This window comes from Nelumbo nucifera, chromosome 6, assembly GCF_055504915.1.
Source record: "Nelumbo nucifera cultivar China Antique chromosome 6, China Antique-T2T, whole genome shotgun sequence".
Taxonomy (NCBI): Eukaryota; Viridiplantae; Streptophyta; class Magnoliopsida; order Proteales; family Nelumbonaceae; genus Nelumbo; species Nelumbo nucifera.
This window is the reverse complement of record NC_142654.1, coordinates 37,349,490-37,370,912: the sequence shown is the minus strand read 5'-3', so window position 1 is coordinate 37,370,912 and position 21,423 is coordinate 37,349,490. Positions and strand designations below refer to the sequence as shown.

At 40.5% G+C, this 21,423-nt stretch overlaps 1 protein-coding gene across 1 annotated transcript in view; it reads right to left on the bottom strand.

Moving 5' to 3' along the window:
- Positions 1 to 17,316: 17,316 nt before the first annotated feature.
- LOC104608732 (protein ROS1A-like) overlaps positions 17,317 to 21,423 on the bottom strand; it is a 31,190-nt gene continuing 27,083 nt past the window's right edge. Inside the window, exon 21 of the mRNA XM_010274805.3 lies at positions 17,317 to 17,769. Coding sequence (XP_010273107.1) covers positions 17,654 to 17,769 — 116 coding nt within the window. The 3' untranslated portion in view covers positions 17,317 to 17,653. The remainder of the gene's footprint in view (positions 17,770 to 21,423) is intronic.

Sequence of the window (21,423 nt, the reverse complement as noted above, 5' to 3'; positions counted from 1 at the left end):
TATGTATTAAGTATATATATTTATATACATATGTATATGTGTATAAATATATATTTTATCAAAAATAATGTATAAATATGTTTTAGATGTGTTATATGTATTTTTATATTTAATTTATATTTTTTAACTTAGTTTTTAATTTTTTATTTATAAAAATCTTAAAAATTTCAATTTGAGGCCAAGAAAAGGGTATTTTTTTACGAAAATAGCGGGGTATAATGCCTTGTGACACATAGATCTCGAAAACTTACCCTAAATAAAAAAAATCACCGCAATTAGACATCGGACTACAAAGTTATGGCCTCTTAAAGTTTGCATATATTGAGTGTGCAACCCGCGACTCGATGACTGGGTCGAATGGGTCAATGGTTGAACCAACTAGGTCAAACAGTTCTCGACAAAGTCAATGGTTTTTTATTGTCTAATGGGTCTTGACTAAACCAGACCCAAAATCTTGGCCGGGTGATGGTTCGAAGGGTTCGACTGGCCGGGTCAACAGCGAGTTGAAAACACTATATAATTCACTTATAAAACTTCCTCAAAATTTTGGGGACTAACCTTCATTTTAAATTTCTCGAAACTTTAGAAACTAATAGTCTCCAAATAAGTAAATAGTATCTGACTCAATAAACATCGCACAAAATTGCATCGCACTGCGCTTCGCGACAATTGCACTACACCATGCTCCCCACAAAACACTCATTGCATCATCAACAACTGTGCCAATTTGTTTCACGAATTGCACCGTGCTAAACTCGATAATCACCTATAACAATCATATGCTGCATCGCTCCCTCGCTACATGCATTCATGCCTATGACCAATATAAAGCAAAACCCACAAGATATTACAAATTCACATAGATTGAAAAATTTGCTCAACTCCGCTAACCAAGTAACTGAAGTTAAGCAAGGGCTAATGTGAGGGGATTGACTTGAGTAGCAACTTAGATCGACGACTGCGACAAGACCAACCATATAATCTGGGTCAATTTGGCCCATTAAATACAAGTGTTGAATATTTCAATACAATTAATAAATATTCTAGAAATCAAGAAAGCATTATTGAATAAGAAACAAACATGGGAACGTTCTAGGAATAAATTAAGGAAATAAACATGCGACAAAATGGTAAAATTGGAAATAACAATTAATAAGATGATTCTAGAAGGATATTTAACCACATGTTTAAATGTGAAAGAGGGTACAATAGGAAAAATGCAAACTTAAGAAACTTCTAGAATGTGCACCCAAAAACTATAAATAGGGGCCTTGGAATCATTTCTTGCCTCATCACCTTAATATAAGTCCATCCTCTCTCTCTCTCTTTCTCTCTTTCTCTCATCCATATTAGCCTTCTTCCATCTTCCTATCTTAGTCATCTACCACTACCCTCTTCTCATTGGAATTCTAGCCCCGGTGAACTGCATTGGCCTGATCCCTCACCAGAGGGTATGTAGGTAGCTTCTTTAGAGGTTTGACCACTTGTTTCTCTCCCCTTTCTTTCTCTTTTTCAGTTTAGCCAATTCCTTAAACCTTGAAGTAAATACTACTTTACATCCCCAGCCTTACAATATGTCTTTTAAGTCATTGAAGTATTTTTTTGCAAAACTATTTAAGTCTATGTCAGTCAATGAGTTTTAGTGTTAAGTGTGTCAAATGAGTAAGCATTGTAGAACATCATTTCCTTTATGTAATAAAAGATCAGACTTTCCTTTTTATCTTGTGTTCTCTGATGTATGGGGCCCTATTAATATTGCAACTGAGAATGGCTACAAGTATTTTATTTCATTTATAGATGATTTATCTTGATATACAATTATACATGGGTTTACCCTATGCACTCTTCAAAGGAAATTCGTAAACTTGTAAGAGGTTTTCAGTGCTATATCTAATTTCAAATAGAGATCCCAGTTTTTCAATTAGACAATGTGAAAGAGTATTTCCATGGAAACCTCACTAAATTCTTTTGCTTCCTACGGCTCCTTCCACCAAAGCTCCTATGCCAGAACCCTTCTATAGAATGGGGTTGTAGAGAGGAAAAGTTACCACCTCGTAGAAGTTGCTTGGGGAATGCTTTTGTAGATGAATGCTAGATAAGGATTCTACACGGATGCTGTTATGATTGTTGCCTATGCTATCAATCATATGCCATCTTAGTTATTCGAATATAAGACTCCACATCGGCTTCTCTTTTCTAAGGATCCAATGTTTCCTATACCTAGGGTTTGCCAATGGGTCGGGTTGGACCAAACAGACTCTGACCAATTGGGTTGATTTTGGTTCCAAGAATGGGAACTGCTGGGTCAGTTCCAGTTCTTGATATATTATCTCAATTCTTATCAATTTGGAACTAGTTCTGCATAGTCTTGAATCGATTTAAACCCGACCTGACCCGATATATAATTATAATTAAATATATATTTTAATATATATGTATAATTTAATATATATATACATATTAAATGTATAATATATTAAATAAATTAATATTATATATATAATATTTTTAGAAGATTTATTATAATCAGGTCCATCGGGCTAGACATGATTGCCCCGAGAACCAACTGGTTCAATTTTGTGTTTAAAATTACAGACCCTATCAAATTAGACACCCTATCAGGTCTGGTTCGGTATTGAAACCTTAGTATTTCTTGTCGGGTCAGTTCCAATTCTACCTAAACCCGACCCATTGCCAACTTGTTGACAGCCCTACCTATACATATGCATGTCTTTGGTTGTTAGTGTTTCGTCCATGATCTATCCCCTACCCGTGGTAAGCTTGATTCAAAAGCTAATGTGTGTATTTTCCTTGTCTATCCTCTTCTTAGAAGGGCTATCACTATTTTGACCCTATTTCCAAGAAATATTTCGTCTCTATGGATATCTCTTTGAGAATGCCCCCAACTTTCCTATTTCTCCTAGGGAGAAATAGACACAAGTTTTATTACCTTTTTTTCCTGACCCTCCTTCATTCCTTGCCTTCCATAGATAGCATTCTAAAAGCCAAGACCAACAAAGTTCAATAGTTGTGGAGCAACCTGAAGGCTGAAGCTGTGCAACTAATTGTGAGTGGTGTGGCAAGGCTACGTGCGGTGGTCTTCTTGAAAGATGAAGGAAGGCTAGGAGCAAAGGGTAGGCTAAGGGCTTCTGTTGATAGAGAATCATGTATTCATTATGCTTCATGCCTCCTTTTATAGGGAGAGATCCTACGGTCCTGAAAGGAAGGAGCCAAAAGAGTTTGATTCTCATTTGGAAAGAGAATCTTTGATTCGGTGTCAGTTGTTAGGGGGACACTGTTAAGGGTTCGCCACATCTTATGAGATCTCTTCAGGACGAGGTTTTCTTTCATCTAAGGATTCTCATAGTACATGTATGGTACTTCCTTTTGCGGGTCTCCTATACTGACGAGGCGTGGATGATGTTAGTGCTAGTCTTATGTGTCTCTCTTGATCCTACCGGACGTCTTGTCACGAGTGATATCGACTAGTCGCTATATTTTTCGTTCATCGCTGATTTGCGGTGGCTTTGAGCACATCGGAAGCTCATGATGGATTTGGGCTCATTGTAGGTCCGTGGTGACCTTGAGCTTGTCATCGGTGCAATGACTTTAGGTTCAGTCTGGGTCTGTGGTGACCTTGAGCTTATCACAAGCTTATATAGGCTTTCAGCTCATCGCAAGAATGTGCAAGTTCTATAGCATTGGTTTAGCATCTTCTGTGTTAATGTAGTCATGGTGAACATGTACCTACAATTAGCCCCCCTACTTATTGGTAAGTGTGAACTTATCAATAAGCATTTGTGTCGTTGGTTTGTTTTGGAGGTCTATAGCAGGGTGAGGGATTTGTTTTGAATTAGGGGGTTATTGCACTTGTTGGGCTTGTTGTTTTAAGGCTAGAGGACTGGTGTGGAGAATCATGAGTATCATGGTTTTTTGTTTTTGTGACCCTTCATGGTTTCTGGCAAGGGGTTTCTTGATTTGGAATGCGTGCTCACTAGGTTGGGCCATATAATTGTTCCTATTCCTAGCTAAGGTGCATGGCAGATAGTATGTATGTATATTTTTAATTTGGGTAGATTATTAGCCCCCTTACTTATTGGCGGATAGATTATTCTTGTCTTTGATATATCTTGGTGTTATTTGGGTGACATGAGGGGCAGTTGTTTTGGATTCATCTTCCGCCTGGTGGTTGATTTCATCTTTGAGATTTGGCACTGAATTTTATGGTCATCAGGGTCGATTGTTTTGGTAATACCCAGCCCCCCTATCTTTTAATGGAGTGCTTTCTATTGAGAAGTTTTTAGTATTTTGTTCATTTGGCGAAGTTCCAAACCCCCTTTTTCTCGATGGGAAGTATTTTGTCAAAAGATAGTTCCTAGCTTATAGTTTGATTTCCAGCCCCCTGTTTTTCGATAGGAGGTTCTTTGTTAGGGACAATTGTGGTTATGATTTGATTTTTATCCCCCTATCTTTTGGAAAAGCATTTTTATTGAGAAACACTTGGGCATTTCGATTGTCTAGGCAAAGTTTTTAGCCCCCATGTGTGTTGGTGAGCATATATACTTGGTTCGCGGTGCTTTGGTTTCTTGGGAGGTAGCCTATCTCTTCCTCTTCTTTTATATGGTCAACCGTTATGTGTGTGGCATGTTCTTCATGATGCCTCACGTATAAATGTAGATTTGCATTCATGTGTAATGGGTCGCATGCACGTCAGGATTGGAGGTTATCTAATTGAGCTGGCGACTGTGTGATGCGGCACTGATTTAAATTTGTTTGTCGGGTGTCCTGCCCTTTCTTAAGGACAACAGTGTAATTGTAACAACCAATTTCGAGTTGTGCGATGACAGGTGAGTAATAATCATTTCATTCAGTCTACCAAGGTGCCATTTTGGCTGCCAGGCCCATGTGAAGTTTCTATAAAAGGACATCATTCGGTCCCCTGTTATGCTTGCCTTAGCTTTCTTGTTTGAGTTCTGTTAGTGCCTTTATGTGCATTCATTTTCTCCTTTTGTTTCCTATTTATCTTCCTTTTCTTCGATACATTTGCCTTTACTAGTAATGGATCCCTGTGGGCAGAAGAAGACTATAAATCCGAGTGTTCCTTTCTTGATTTTGTAAGAGATGTTGACACTACAGAGCTTCTTTCTGAGCATGAGTCTGCTAAGATGGCTGATGGCAGGAATGGTTTTTGGCCTCCCATGCCGGTGTCTAGGGGGAAGGACAGCGAGTATGATGTCGTGGAGGGGAAGGAATTGTTGTGTGGACCGTTCTGTGTCCTTCAGGTGCCACAAACCGAAGACAGGTGCCTCCAAGTCACCGGTAAACTACTCGGTGTGGGCGCATTATATTCTGAGGAGCCCCATATACTGTTGGTTGCTCTACAATGTCGGGCTATTGAGGCCCATAGGCTGTTTCTTGGACCTCCCTAGCAGAGAGGGGGTTAGTTACATGATGCTACTCCTCTCTTGCCGGTGCTATTAGATGCATACCTTTGTTGTGCTTTTGGCGATTTTGACATCACTGTTGAGGATGTTGCTGCCATACTTGCGCTTCCTTTGGGTGGTGGTGTAGTGTCTGCCTACCATCTCTAGTATTCTAAGTCCATCCCTAGCAGTTTGCCAGAGTTGTACGCGGAGTTAGCAGACGGTATCAGTGTCTTCAAGGCACAAGTCAACGAATCGACTATGCGTGGGAAATGGCCTCTTGATGCTTGGATCACATTTTGGTTTTAGAGCAGAGGTCCAGATGATGTCATGGTTAGGAAATCAGACAGTCAATGCCATCTTGCGGCATTTATCCTATATGTTGCGTTGCGGTTTCTGTTCCCTATTAATCCTGATTATGACCTTCGCACTGTTTTAGTTTCATTGTCTATTCTGGCGGACGGCGGGCATCAACTTCCGTTGGCCTCCATGTTCCTTGGCTACCTCTACGACTAGATGGACAATACAGTGCACCAAATCATGGACCCGAGCTACAAGCGTTGTTCTTCCTATGTCTTCACCCCTTTTTTGTTTATCCATCTTTGTGAACACTTTCAGCTTAGCGCCATTCCCCACTGATTGTCCCGCTTATCTATTAGCATGGCGACTTTGAAGGGTGACCAAACCAAGGATGTCTCTCTTAATGTCTGTTGTGGAAAGGGGTGGCTCAATGCCAAAAGGGAGAGGCGATTCAGTGTTGCTGAGATTTAAATCAATTTTTCTTCATTGGATGGTTTTGTTAATCGCCCATATATTCAACCAGCTGCCATGCCATGCCATTTTGCATCAGAGTCAACGTTCCAGAAGGTGGTGATCAATAGTGTGCCATGCGAGAGGTGGCTCAGCTGGTTTGTTCTAGCATTGATGTGGAATAGAATCCTGCAACCACCACAATGCCAAAAGGAAAAATTCGTGGGCTTGACGCCATTACTTTTGAAGGGATGAGAGATCCATCCTATGGACGCACAAAGATTGCGGAATAAGGGGCGAATTTCAAAAATTTTTCTCTCCCTTCAACTGGGAATCGTATACCCTATTTAGAAAATCATATTTTCAAGGATTAGTCTTGAACCATAAACTGAACCAGATCTGAACCAAAAAGGAGTGGGAGAGGATAATACCTGATACGGAGAAATACTATCTCCCAATGGAGGTGTTCACGCCCAAGGAAGGATCCAAAATCTGCTCCCACTGAAGATGGCGCAGTGAAGGATGGAGCAGAATCAGCAATGTTCTTCAAAAGAACTTGACCCTTCGCAAGAATCAACTGGACGGCTTGTGAGTACAGCTCCAATCAATCTTTTCCCAAAAGATTGAAATCAAGATCCAATCTTGATTGCTCCCAAGAACTGGAGATCGAACTGATGGAATGGCAATGGCAGGAAGGTGGCGGCAGAAGAGAATTCGCAGTATGCAGAAAATCTCTTAATCTCTCTTTCTTAAAGAGAAGAATGCTATTGATGTTATTGTGTTTTTAAGGCTGCCGCCCCCTTCCCCTTTTATAATCTTAAAGGGATCAGCTCCTAATCAGATTAGGAGTTGCTAATCCAAATCATATTTGGGTTAGAAGTCCCTTAGTGATAAGGGATAATCCTTATCTTATCTGCAGATCAGATCAGCTGTCTCCTAATCTAATTAGGAGGTTTCCATATCTAAATCTTATTTAGATCTTGGGCTCTCTGAGTGGATAGGGTCTAAGCCCAATCCTTTTAGCTGACCCACTTCAGAATTCACCCCCTTTAGATGACTGATCAAATCAGCCCAGTTCGAAATGGGCTTAAGGCCCATTAAGGTTATCTACTCAAAAAACCTTCCAAATTGCTGCCTAGTTGGGCTTCCTTGTATGGCGTGGGACCCAAGCATTGATCTACACATCAGCCACATGGGTTCAGCCCAGCCTTTGTTACAAAGCCTGGCCGAATGCACTGCTGAAGACAGTGTACCCCCTGAAACCCATCAAATGAGCTCTATGGACCCAACACTTACACTAAGTGGTCCCTGGGCCAAGCCACCTTGTAACACCCAGGGACTGTGGGCAGCTGCAAGATTAGCCCATCAGGCATTATCCTCAATGGTCTTACACTTAACCTCTCAGCCCATAATGATCATACACTGCCCGACAAGAGAGGACCTCTCCCTCGGCTGCAAGGAACAGTGTTGCACTCTCCACTCATATAGATCCCGGGAATTAAAACCCTTTGCAAACATTTTAGAAACCATATATATTCTTTTATATCTTATATAAAATATTTTGCAAAACAAATCTCAACGGTTGAAATCGGCTGTCGGCAGTCTTGGTTTCCATCAGTGAGAGTGCATCCCCAATCATTACCTTTGTCCGACAAAGGGGCTGATCCTGTCACTATGATCACCCACTCAGATGAATTCTCGGACTGTCTCAACATACCCAGGTTTTGACCCCCGCTAAGGATCTCACTGATTGGTACATCAAAGATAGCCCAATCCGACACCTAGTGCAGTATCATAATCGAGTCTAGGGGTCGGGTGTAACTTTCCAGTTTTGCCCATCAATCACCAAGGTCCAGGTCAATATTGGAAATCTGGTCCAGTTCAAAGATTCAATTAATCCTACACTGTATGTGCCTAGGGTCTCACCCTGGCAGCTGAGACAGGCCACCCTAACCGACTTGGTGGCACCACAGTGTCAGCCTTGTCAGGATAGGTCTCCCCAGACCGACCCACCGGCTGTGAATATTCTAAACTAACACGAGTCTCAATAAGTGTCCAGTTTAAGGGTATTACACAGAAACATACCAAGGGAACATGAATCAAATATGTATCTTTATTCATTTACAATAAACTCATAAAGTACATCATTCTGATTGAAGCTAAGGGCATACAAAACTGTCTAACAGCTCCCACTTGCACTTAGGTCCAATCAGGTACTAGCCGGAGTCCCATGCTTTCCACATGTTTCTCAAACACTTTCTGTGATAGTGGCTTTGTTAATGGGTCTGCTACATTTTCCGCTGACGCTACCTTCTGAATCAGGACGTCCCCTCTACCAACAATCTCCCGCAGTACGTGGTACTTCCTCTCGATGTGCTTCGACTTCGAGTGGGCTCGTGGCTCCTTAGCCTGAGCAGTGGCTCCATTGTTGTCACACAACAATGGGATGGGTGATGTGCTGGACGGAACAACTCCCAACTCGTGAACGAACTTCTTCATCCACACAGCTTCTTTGGCAGCCTCACTTGCGGCAATGTATTCGGCTTCAGTCGTGTAGTCTGCAGTGGACCCCTGTTTGCTGCTTTTCCAGCAAACAGCACACGATCCTATCATGAATACATATCCAGATGTAGACTTTCTATCATCTGGGTCTGACTGGAAATCGGCATCTGTAAACCCCTGGATCTGTAGTGAGCTACCGTCGAACACCAGACAAAACTCTTTTGTCCTTCGAAGGTACTTAAGTATGTTTTTCACAGCAGTCCAATGCTCCTGCCCTGGGTTGGCCTGAAATCTGCTTACTACACTCACTGCCTAAGCTATGTCAGGACGAGTGCACAGCATGGCATACATGATGCTCCCTACGGCTGAGGCATAAGGAACGTCTTTCATGCCATCAATCTCCTCAGAAGTCTTGAGAGACATCTTCTTGGAGAGAGTGACTCCGTGCCTGAAAGGAACATTTCCTTTCTTGGAGTTTTCCATGCTGTAGCTTTTGACTATTTTATCAATGTAAGCAGATTGGGATAATCCTATTATCTGCTTCGATATATCTCTATAGAGTCGAAGACCCAGTATATAGGAGGCTTCTCCAAGATCTTTCATGGAGAATTGCTGCGAAAGCCATACTTTCACCATAGTTAACATTCCTACATCATTCCCAATGAGTAGAATGTCATCTACATACAGAACCAAGAAGGTAACCTTGTCCCCACTGTACTTCCTGTAGACACAGGGTTCATCTAGATTCTGCTCGAAGTCAAATGATTTGACAGCAGAGTTAAAACGGATGTTCCAACTTCTAGAAGCTTGCTTAAGCCTATAAATGGATCTGTTAAGTTTACATACCATGCTTTCCTGACCTGCAGCAATGAAGCCTTGCGGCTGCTGCATATAGATATCTTCAGTAAGATCTCCATTCAAGAATGCAGTTTTGACATCCATCTGCCAAATCTCATAATCATGGTATGCTGCTACAGCTAGCAGGATCCTAATGGATTTAAGCATGGCCACAGGCGAAAAGGTTTCCTCATAATCGATGCCCTCTTTCTGAGTGTACCCTTTCGCCACCAGACGAGCCTTGAAGGTCTCAACTTGACCATCGGGGCCCTTCTTCCTCTTGTAAATCCATTTGCAACCGATTGCCTTTACCCCGGAGGGCGGATCTACTAGAGTCCAGACTCCATTGGTCTCCATTGAGTCCATCTCTGCCCTCATGGCCTCCACCCACTTCTGGGAATCTATGTCCAACATAGCTTCCGCGTAAGTCACGGGATCCTCCTCACTAGTCAAGGTTTCCACCAGGTAACTATCCTAGTCATAACCATAACGGACTAGTGACTTGGATGCCCGAGTGGATCTTCTAAGTTGGTCACTACTTGGAACTTGTGGGACATCTCCCACTGCTCCTGAGCTCTCCTCATCAAGAACAACTTCCTAACGATGGGTGTCTAGGATATAGTCGGTTTCCAAGAATTGCGCATTTCGACTGCAGAACACTTTCTGCTCACTTGGGTCATAGAAAAGGTAACCTACAGAGCCTTTTGGGTAGCCTACAAATAGGCAACGACTGGTTTTAGATTCCAACTTGTCTGCACTCGTTCTTTTAACGTGTGCTGGACAACCCCAAATCTTCAAGTGTCTGACACTTGGTTTCTTTCCGGTCCAAAGTTCATATGGAGTATTCGGAACCGATTTGGTTGGAACCCGATTCAGCACGTAAATCGCAGTCTCTAATGCGTAACCCCAAAAGGATGTGGGTAACTCTGAGTGTATGAGAAGCGACCGGACCATATCTAATAAGGTCCTATTCCTCCTCTCTGAAACACCGTTAAGTTGTGGTGTAGCAGGAGGAGTCAATTGTGATACTATCCCATTTTGCCTTAAGTAGTCCCTGAATTCGTCAGAGAGATACTCGCCACCTCGATCTGATCGAAGGGCTTTAATTTCTCTCCCTAACTGTTTCTCGACCTCTTGTCTAAACTCTTTGAACTTTTCAAAGGATTCAGACTTGTGTCTCATTAGGTACACGTAACCATATCGTGAAAAATCATCTGTGAAGGTGATGAAATACACGTGTTGATTTCGTGTCCTAACACTCGGGGGACCACATACATCAGTATGTATTAGGTCAAGTGTGCTTGTACATCTTTCAGGCTTTCCGTTAAATGGCCGTTTCGTCATCTTGCCTTATAGGCAAGGCTCACAAGTGGGAAGATCTTCTACAGCTAGAAAATCCAAAGGACCATCCTTTACTAACCTTGTGATGCGATCAACACCGATGTGGCCAAGTCGGTAATGCAACAGACACATGGGATTAATTGTATCACGGGCTCTCTTCTTGGGGTTTTCAACCGACGTAGTTTCGGTTATGTTAGTTTCTAGAGAAGGATGTAGAACATAGAGACCGTTCTCCAGTTCCCCGTATGCGATGAATCTGTTATTTCTTTTAATAGTAATCGTATTACTAAAGAAGACAGAATAACCATCTGCACACAGTTTTGAGACAGAAATCAAATTTCTTCTTAAATTTTGTACATAAAGACAATCTTTCAGTACAATTATTCCTTCTCTAAAATATAATTCCACGGTTCCTATGGCCGTGGCTGCAACAGTCGCAGTAGTCCCCAAGTAGAGTGTGACTTCTCCTTCACTCAGCCTTCTGCTTACCTTGAACCCCTGCAGTGAGTTACACGCATGAGTTGAAGCCCCGGAGTCAATACACCAGGACGCAGAAGCTACCAACAAATTGGTTTCTATAACACAAGTTTTGAAATTACCTTTCTTGGATTCCAGGTAGGCAGGACAATTCCTTTTCCAGTGGCCGGTCTTCTTGCAAAAATGACAGGCATCTAATGCCTTGTCCTTCCTCTGTTTCTTGGGTTTGGCAGCCTTTTTCTGGGGCTTTCTCTTTGCCTTCCTTTTCTTGCCCGATTTGCCAGTTTCAACAAGCATGGCAATGGGCTCATCCTTTTTAATCAATTCTTCGGCCCTCTGCAACATATTGCTGAGTTCCTGCAAGCTGACGTTCAGCTTGTTCATGTTATAGTTCATGATGAATGGATTAAAGGATGGAGGCAGAGAGTTGAGAATAGCATCGATCTGAGTTACCAGATCCAAGAGCCTCTAATTCGTTGATATAGCCCATCATCCGAAGACAATCGTCGTGAACTTGTTGGCCCTTGGACATCTGCGCGGTCGTGAACTGTTTCAAGACCTTCTGCCGAGTAGAACGATTCTGCTCTTCATACATTGTCCTAAGACTGTCCAATACGTCTTTAGCAAGTTCGATCTGATCGAACTGCCTCTGAATTGGATTGTCCAAGGAGGCAATGATATAGCAGCGGGCAAGGGAGTTTTTCTCCTCCCATTCTTGGTATTCTCTTCTTCGGGCCTCAGAAGCCCTATCTCCTAGACGATCCGGGGCAGGATTCTTTGCTACCTTGTCCAATTTCTCAGAGGTTAAGACCAACATAAGGTTCCTATACCAGTCAGCATAGTTTGGGCCTTTCAACTTGTTGTCATCAAGTAGCTTTGCAAATGATCCGTTTGCTATTTTCTGATAAAAGAGCAAACATCAGTCCATGACCTAATTTGATTCATGTTCATTTCATAGATATGGATTTTAATCTACGATCCATTTCCATTTATTCGTCTCTGAGATTTCCCTCCTTTCTCAGTGACGGAGACTACGGGTTGTCTCTGGAAATGTGGGAAATCACATAGGGTGCAAGAAGCCAACTGTTTCAGCTGCATAACCCCACCACCTTTCTGTGAAGGATCATATCCACTCATCATATGAGTTTTCCCTTTGGCCTCTGTCAGACAAGGTTCAGAGCCGTTTTCAGGTAAACCTTTCTGTCCAGTGAGCGCTTACCCATCATATTCGTGAACGCCAAGGTACCGTGAGAGAGTTCCCATTTTCTGGTGAAGCCCCTCCCACATCGATCTATGACGCCCCTATCATCTTATGAAACACTTAGACAAGCCCAACAGCAAATGGAGAGCCCATTTTCTGGTGTGTTTCCTCATTACTGAAGGACCCATCCTCGTGCTAATGATGGAAGGCCTTTAGAGAGTTCATCATATGAATCTCCCTATCACATGCACTCATATCATCTGGAGGGAACAGATAATTACGCCCTAGTTCCATCTTTAGGTCAAACCAAAGTGGCTCCCACTGACTTTCATAAAGCTAGATTTTGGTGGGCCTAAATTGGCTAGGGTTCCGCACGAGACCTCATGATGAGGTGTGGGGCCCACCACTGAGGGAGGTCATCCAATGACCAAAAGGGACACCATGGCAATGATGTGCATTCAGCCATGGTGTGCGAAAGAGCCACTGTCGATTGAGCATGGGCCAAGTACTTATGGCCCATGTACGTAGCACATCACACATCCATACATCACATGTAGGGATAAATTGATCCAATCAATTAATTATCTGTAAAGCCCATTTGAAGCCCATTTTAAATCCATAATATTAACCATTAACATTATCTAGGTATATGGGCCGAAAGGTTCAACCCATATAGCTTTTAAGGGTTAGGTGGGCTTTTAGCAGTTTTAACTGTTTAAAACTGGGCCTTTACAGGTTGGGCCGAATTAACCATTTAATTAAATATCAATCCTTAGGCTCATTAGTGGGAAAATTAGGGCTGACTTTCAGCCTTGATTAAACCCTAGATTTGGTCCAAACAGTTTGAACCAATCTTGGTTCGAATGGGTCTAGGGTTTGATTTTTAATCAAATCTTTAATTCAAGAAAATAATCTGAAATTAATTACTGATAAAAGAAAAACAAGAATCAGTAAATCAGGGCTGTTCGCACAATCCATCCTGCAAAACAGAGGTTAGATCACAGAATGCAGTTTCACAAACTGCAAATCGCAGATGGCGATTCTCACATCTGCGAAATCTTCTTCTCTGCAAAATCTCCCTTTCTGCGCTGCCATCTTCGATCCATAATTAAAATAAATAGAAATCCTATTTCTATTAATAATTACAACAGATCGAATACCTATACATTGAGTCTAAAAAATAAAAAAAAATTATTTACAGTCCAAATGTAATCAAGAAACTGCAAATCTTGCAGGTTCCCTGCGCAAACCAAGATTTCGATCTCCTCTTGTACGAACAGCCCATAAATCAAGAAAATCATAAAGAACAATTCTAAATAATAATTAGATTTATATAAAATTAATTTCAGATTATTCGCCCATTAATTTTGGGAACAAAATTTCCCAAAACCCATATCTGCGCAAATCGGGTAGAACACCTTCTGCCCATTTGCGCAGGTTCAGATCTGAAACAAACTGGTTCAAGATTTGAACCTGGCTCTGATACCACTGAAGGGATGAGAGATCCATCCTACGGACGCCCAAAGATTGCGGAATAAGGGGCGAATTTCAAAAATTTTTCTCTCCCTTCAACTGGGAATCGTATTCCCTATTTAGAAAATCATATTTTCAAGGATCAGTCTTGAACCATAAACTGAACCAGATCTGAACCAAAAAGGAGTGGGAGAGGATAATACCTGATACGGAGAAATACTATCTCCCAATGGAGGTGTTCACGCCCAAGGAAGGATCCAAAATCTGCTCCCACTGAAGATGGCGCAGTGAAGGATGGAGCAGAATCAACAATGTTCTTCAAAAGAACTTGACCCTTCGCAAGAATCAACTGGACGGCTTGTGAGTACAGCTCCAATCAATCTTTTCCCAAAAGATTGAAATCAAGATTCAATCTTGATTGCTCCCAAGAACTGGAGATTGAACTGAAGGAATGGCAATGGCAGGAAGGTGGCGGCAGAAGAGAATTCGCAGTATGCAGAAAATCTCTTAATCTCTCTTTCTTAAAGAGAAGAATGCTATTGATGTTATTGTGTTTTTTAAGGCTGCCGCCCCCTTCCCCTTTTATAATCTTAAAGGGATCAGCTCCTAATCAGATTAGGAGTTGCTAATCCAAATCATATTTGGGTTAGAAGTCCCTTAGTGATAAGGGATAATCCTTATCTTATCTGCAGATCAGATCAGCTGTCTCCTAATCTAATTAGGAGGTTTCCATATCTAAATCTTATTTAGATCTTGGACTCTCTGAGTGGATAGGGTCTAAGCCCAATCCTTTTAGCTGACCCACTTCAGAATTCGCCCCCTTTAGATGATTGATCAAATCAGCCCAGTTCGAAATGGGCTTAAGGCCCATTAAGGTTATCTACTCAAAAAACCTTCCAAATTGCTGCCTAGTTGGGCTTCCTTGTATGGCGTGGGACCCAAGCATTGATCTACACATCAGCCACATGGGTTCAGCCCAGCCTTTGTTACAAAGCCTGGCCGAATGCACTGCTGAAGACAGTGTACCCCCTGAAACCCATCAAATGAGCTCTATGGGCCCAACACTTACACTAAGTGGTCCCTGGGCCAAGCCACCTTGTAACACCCAGGGACTGTGGGCAGATGCAAGATTAGCCCATCAGGCATTATCCTCAATGGTCTTACACTTAACCTCTCAGCCCATAATGATCATACACTGCCCGACAAGAGAGGACCTCTCCCTCGGCTGCAAGGAACAGTGTTGCACTCTCCACTCATATGGATCCCGGGAATTAAAACCCTTTGCAAACATTTTAGAAACAATATATATTCTTTTATATCTTATATAAAATATTTTGCAAAACAAATCTCAATGGTTGAAATCGGCTACCGGCAGTCTTGGTTTCCATCAATGAGAGTGCATCCCCGATCATTACCTTTGTCCGACAAAGGGGCTGATCCTGTCACTATGATCACCCACTCAGATGAATTCTCGGACTGTTCCAACATACCCAGGTTTTGACCCCCGCTAAGGATCTCACTGATTGGTACATCAAAGATAGCCCAATCCGACACCTAGTGCAGTATCATAATCGAGTCTAGGGGTCGGGTGTAACTTTCCAGTTTTGCCCATCAATCTCCAAGGTCTAGGGCAATACTGGAAATCTGGTCCAGTTCAAAGATTCAATTAATCCTACACTGTATGTGCGTAGGGTCTCACCCTGGCAGCTGAGACAGGCCACCCCAACCGACTTGGTGGCACCACAGTGTCAGCCTTGTCAGGATAGGTCTCCCCAGACCGACCCACCGGCTGTGAATATTCTAAACTAACACGAGTCTCAATAAGTGTCCAGTTTAAGGGTATTACACAGAAACATACCAAGGGAACATGAATCAAATATGTATCTTTATTCATTTACAATAAACTCATAAAGTACATCATTCTAATTGAAGATAAGGGCATATAAAACTGTCTAACAACTTTATGAAACTACTATAGACAGGACCTCGTACCTCAAATCTCAACCAATGATTCTTTCTAATTTCCCAAAATTTACTCTTTTACGATTACCAAAAAAAAGGTTCTACATTTTCTTTTCCCAAAGTCATTGCATTTTTTCCTAACTTCAATTTTATATAACTTTTTAAATAAATTATATTAGCATGTGAGAATCATAGGCTATAGAAAAACCTCAGCCTCTCATATGGAATTCCGTGCAAGTAAAAACTTTGTACAGAACATGGGTTGCAAGAGAATCGGCTATTTGCCTTTAACTTATTTATTTTACTAATTCTAGCTCCATTTGTTTGCGATACAAATGCTCAAGTGGGGTATTTATGTACTCCGGTTCGCATTTACGAGAATTTGTTTGAAATATGAAAAAATAATGGTTATTAAAGCAAAAATGTATTTTCTCACACTTTTGTACTCTGACAAGAGAGCTTTACTGTATCTATTTTTTGGATACAATTTTGTGTTCTTTTGATAATTAACTTTTTGACCAAAGTTAATGCATTAAAGCATAAGATAATTGGAGCATTTAATGATGGGCCCACACTTTTGCACCGATTTCAAACAAACAAGATGAATGCAAAAACAGTTTAAAATATGCACCGTATTTGTATTCATGAACCAAAAAATGAATAAATATATAGTGTATATATCCGCATTTGCATTGCAACCGAAAAATAGGAAGAGCTTTGACCAGTAAAAATCCAAGGTGATGCATATAAGGATAGGAAAAGGACTGCTTCAAATAATTCTTTTATAAAAAAAAAAACCTGCTTAAAAGAATGCCATTTAACGGCAGAAATCACTGTTATTTCAGATTTGATAGATAAGTTTGGTAGGTTTAGTTAGTTCTCCATGACAGTTAAATTAAGCTTTCTTTACTCATGTATAGCAATCACAGAAGCCTTGCTGTTTAGCTGCAGCATTGGCCATTTGTCATATTTTCTCGTGAGATGCAATTAAGCTTGTTAGCTTTGATTGAAGCACTGTAGAATTATGCTCGGGTTGGGTCAGATTTTAACTTTAAGAGGGATCCTGACCTTGTATGATTTTAATAAAATTCTTATCTAATAAAAAAGATATAGCCAATTGATATTTCAGCTTTTCCTTTCACATGTAAGGATTTTCCATAGGTTTAAGGAAAAATTCCACTTGCTCATAAGTCATAACAGTTAGAAGAAGGATAAGGATGATGGCTTTTGTGTTTCTACGGCTCAGTTTGGAAGGAATACAAATACAAATATGTAGAGTGCAAAACCTTATATTTGTATTTGCACTGTACAGAACAAAATTTAACATGTAACACGAATGTTAGAATCCCCTTGAGCATGCAGAATAACATGTATTTCCACCTTTATTTTTTTTTCTTCTTTGATATTGTCTGCTCAATAGAAGAAGAATGGCTCATTTTCGAGCACAGAATAAATTAATCATAATAATAATCATGTACAGACTACAAACCCACTTGTCATGGGATTTTACAATTTCTCTCCTATGTTTCCCCCCTTCCAAGTATCCAGAAATAGTAGTACCTGTTCAATGCCTCTCATGTTAGGGGAAGTGCCATTAGTTTTACAGCAGCAATGTTGGTCAGTGATCTGATCTTGAAACAGATCCTGGTTAGGAGTGTGTTGACTGCTTTCTCTGTGTCATGGCCTACTATTCAACTGGTTGTGTTTTTGTTCTGTTCAACTTACTTGCTGGATAATGAAATCTGGCTTGGAGAGGGCGTGGTGCCCGGGTTTTCTGGTCAAACCCCCGTACACAAACAAATCCTGCAAAATATTTTAGGAATGTTAAGCAAAGAATGCATGATAATGCACTAATGTTTTCTTTTGGGATGCAATTGAAGCTCAATATGAAAATTACTTACCATATTTTGAGATGGGAATGTAAATAAACATTATAACTATTTTTGATAGTACTCAGGTTCATTCTCTTGTAGCTTTTATGATGCACTACTTTTTTTAACGGTGAAGTACACTGCACTCCACCACAGAAATCTGAAATTACAGCCCCCCATAGTCTACTAGTAGCCCCCCCCATAAACCGCATCCTTCCTGTGGATTTAGCATTGATCCACGGTTGAGATTGATCCCACCTGTACAGTGGGGCTAAGAATTCTGGGGTGGGCTGAACAGTCATTCTCCCTATTTTTAATGTACCTGGGAGGGGTCTTTGTGATTAAAAAGATACTTTCTGGGAAAATCTCACAGAAACCAACCTCAGAAATTTTAACTCCACTGTACACCAACAATTCAAAATTTTCAACACCCCCACCTAAACCCCTCCCCCTCCCAGGTATTCCCCCATCACTGTTCTCCAACTGTACGGTGAAGTTAAAATTTCTTAGGTGGGGGTAAGTGAAGTTTCCCCTACTTCCTTTTTACTTTCTTTTATTTCTTTTTCAGGGGATGGGGAGCCAAATCAAATCTGAATTGTTGAGGATGCGAATAGCCCTCTTAAAAAGTGATCTAGGGAATTACCTCCAATGGGGTTGGTCATGTCTTTGAACATCCCATGTGTTCTATGTATACTAACCACAAGAAATTAGGACTCTTTGGGCACCTAATAATTTCAACGGAAATATTCCCCAATGACTGATGTAGCTACTTTTTTACAGATAGGATAAAGCTTTCATCCTCACTAATATGGAAGAGGTCAAAAAAAGAAAATGTAGTTAGATGTTAGAGAATGACATGGACCTTTTTTCTCACACCCCTAATTTGTTTCTTTTGTATTTTTCAATTGAAATGGATTTAACTCAACACTAGACCTTCTCTACTCCCAAGGAAATAGAAGATTTTATGTAATGGAAGAGTTGACAGCTTGGTTTTAAAATAAGGAACATAACGAATAATGCTAAAAGAATGGAAAATTGAGCCTTGTAGGGAGGGGGAGTATAAAATGATACATGGATCCTTTTTCATTAAAACAATAATGAGTTAAAAGAAAACCTAAGGTGCACAATTATTTTCAGTTTTTGTGTTTTATTGATCACACAATGTGAATTTGATCAGACAATCACCACATGCAAACTGTCCAGTCCTATGTTCCTTGGTTTCCTTAGCAGGTTGAATGGAGATAGTAATCTATTAGCTGAATGGAGAGAAATAGTCATTTGTGCAGTCTGATCCAATGAGTCTCTCTATTTGATAGGTCAGTAGGCATTGGGTTTGGTTTAATACTCTGAGTCTTCTTCATGATACATAAGGTGACAAGTTGTTTGATCCAACAACATTCTCTTGTCCTAAAAAAGCGGAAGAATTATGTGGAGATGTACAAGGGTAGAATTATTGTGGACCATTTGGGAAGAAAGAAATGCAAGAATTTTTCTTGAGAAGGAAAGAACCAAGCAAGGATTAAAATATTGATACGATACCCCCAGTATTGGTGCACCCAAATACACATGGATAAACCAATATAGAAAGTTTTTAAAAACTTAAAACCTTTGGGATGATAGCCTCTGTACCTCTAATACTTATAAAATAATAAAAAAAAGTAAAGAAAATGAGAAAAATATAGTATCAGTCATATTGATACACATCAATACCCAACTTTGGGTATTGGGCGTATCGATGTTTTAATCATTGTAAACAGGGAGACAATGGAGTGTGTTATGACTAGGGTAACATATTGGATTAGAACGGTGGACATTTTTGCACAATTCTCCTTGATATTTGGAGAAATTGGCGTGAGGTGGCAAGAAGTTCCTCTAAAAGGTTGGTAAATATGATTTGGTGACATCCTATTGAAGAATACATAAATTTTAATTTTGATGGGAGCAGCTAGGGTAATCTAGGCCCCTTTAGTGTAGGGGGAGTATTAAAAGATAAAACAGGTAATATTGTAGCTTTGTTCTCGAGTCTAATGGGAGTGGAGGACTCCATAAGCGCTGGATTTCTTGCATACAAGTGGTTCAGATTGCAAAAAACTTGAATATGGGGAAGCTAATCATTGAAGGGGATTCCAAGTTGCTGGTAAGGTGGTTAGAGAGACTGGGGACTGTCATATGGGTTTATAAGGGTTTAATGAAGACGTTCAAATGGCTAACCAGCACTATGACCTTAAAGATACAATGGGTAAGATCTGCTAATGGGATGGAAGACACACTGGCTAAGCGAGGGGTTAATAGGTCATCAACATTGGGTTTAGTTGTAATTTAGTCATTATGCTTGTATTTTCCGGGTGAAGGTATACCTCACACCTCTCTTTGGGATGCCTGTACTGTTCTGTATATGGTTGTTCTATTAATAAAATTTTTCAATTATCAAAAAAAAAGGTGAAGTGCAAATCATAGCCGATGGTTGTGGTGTTAGGAACATCTGCAATAGGTGGAGATTTTGGAAGATTAAGAGGGAGAGGTCAATATTGGTTTTGGGGTCAGTTGATGATTCGTGTAGAGTCTAGAAAGTTACCAGCTTAATGCCAACACTGATGACAGCAATCTTTTTGACTGGGAAATCAAGCAGCTTGAGGAGCTGTTTAGTCAGGCTCCAAAATTACCAGATGCATGCCAACACTGGTGACAGCAGAGTCTTCTGTAGGTGGAACAAGAATGGTTTTTAAATCCATAATTTATCAACCCATCTCTCCTACCCCTAGCTTCCTTTCATAAATCTGTCTGCAAATACCAACTAAAATGGACTTTCTAGCCTGGATTGCTGAACTTGGCAAATGACTAATGAAAGATAAGCTAATCGAGAGAGGTATAAACATTGCTTCTACCAACTGCTCTTTTTGTAATCTTGATTTGGAGACAGATGGTCATCTTGTCTTGTATTGCCCTTTGAGCAGACAAATCTGGGCTCATTTCCTTGGGAGTCTACAATTGAGCTGTGTCTTCCTAAGACAACCCATGATTTTCTAGAAAGATGCATGGACTGTTGCAGTTGCAGATTTAGGTAGTAAAGGATCATTTGGCACCTGCTGCCTGCTTCTGTCTTGTGGTCCATTTGAATTGAGAGGAACTGCAAAGTTTTTTTTTTTTTTTTTTTTGAAAAAAAAAACTCTCAAATTGAAGAAATCTGCTATAGTGTAACTGCAAAGATCATCTCTTGGGCTACAACTTCAACCATCATAGCTGACACATTATTCTGTAATTAGATCACTTTTTGAAGTTTGTGAATTCACATATCACGTACAGTCATTCACTGTATTGGGAGTTTCTCCCATTTTTCCCACAGTAATTTAAATATACTTTACCTTTCTCAGAAAACAAAAGTAGAGTCTACCATTGCTTTCATGCTTTCAGAGGACTAATTCTGATGAATTTTGTGATTCTAAGAATCATTTTCAATTTTGGATGTACAAAATTTTCTGCAACTAATTCCTTTTATTTGGTCTAAAAATTAATTCTGAGAATTGATTCTTTTGAGCTAGAAAATCTAACTTTAAAAAAGAATGATTTTTGGCTCATAACTTATTCT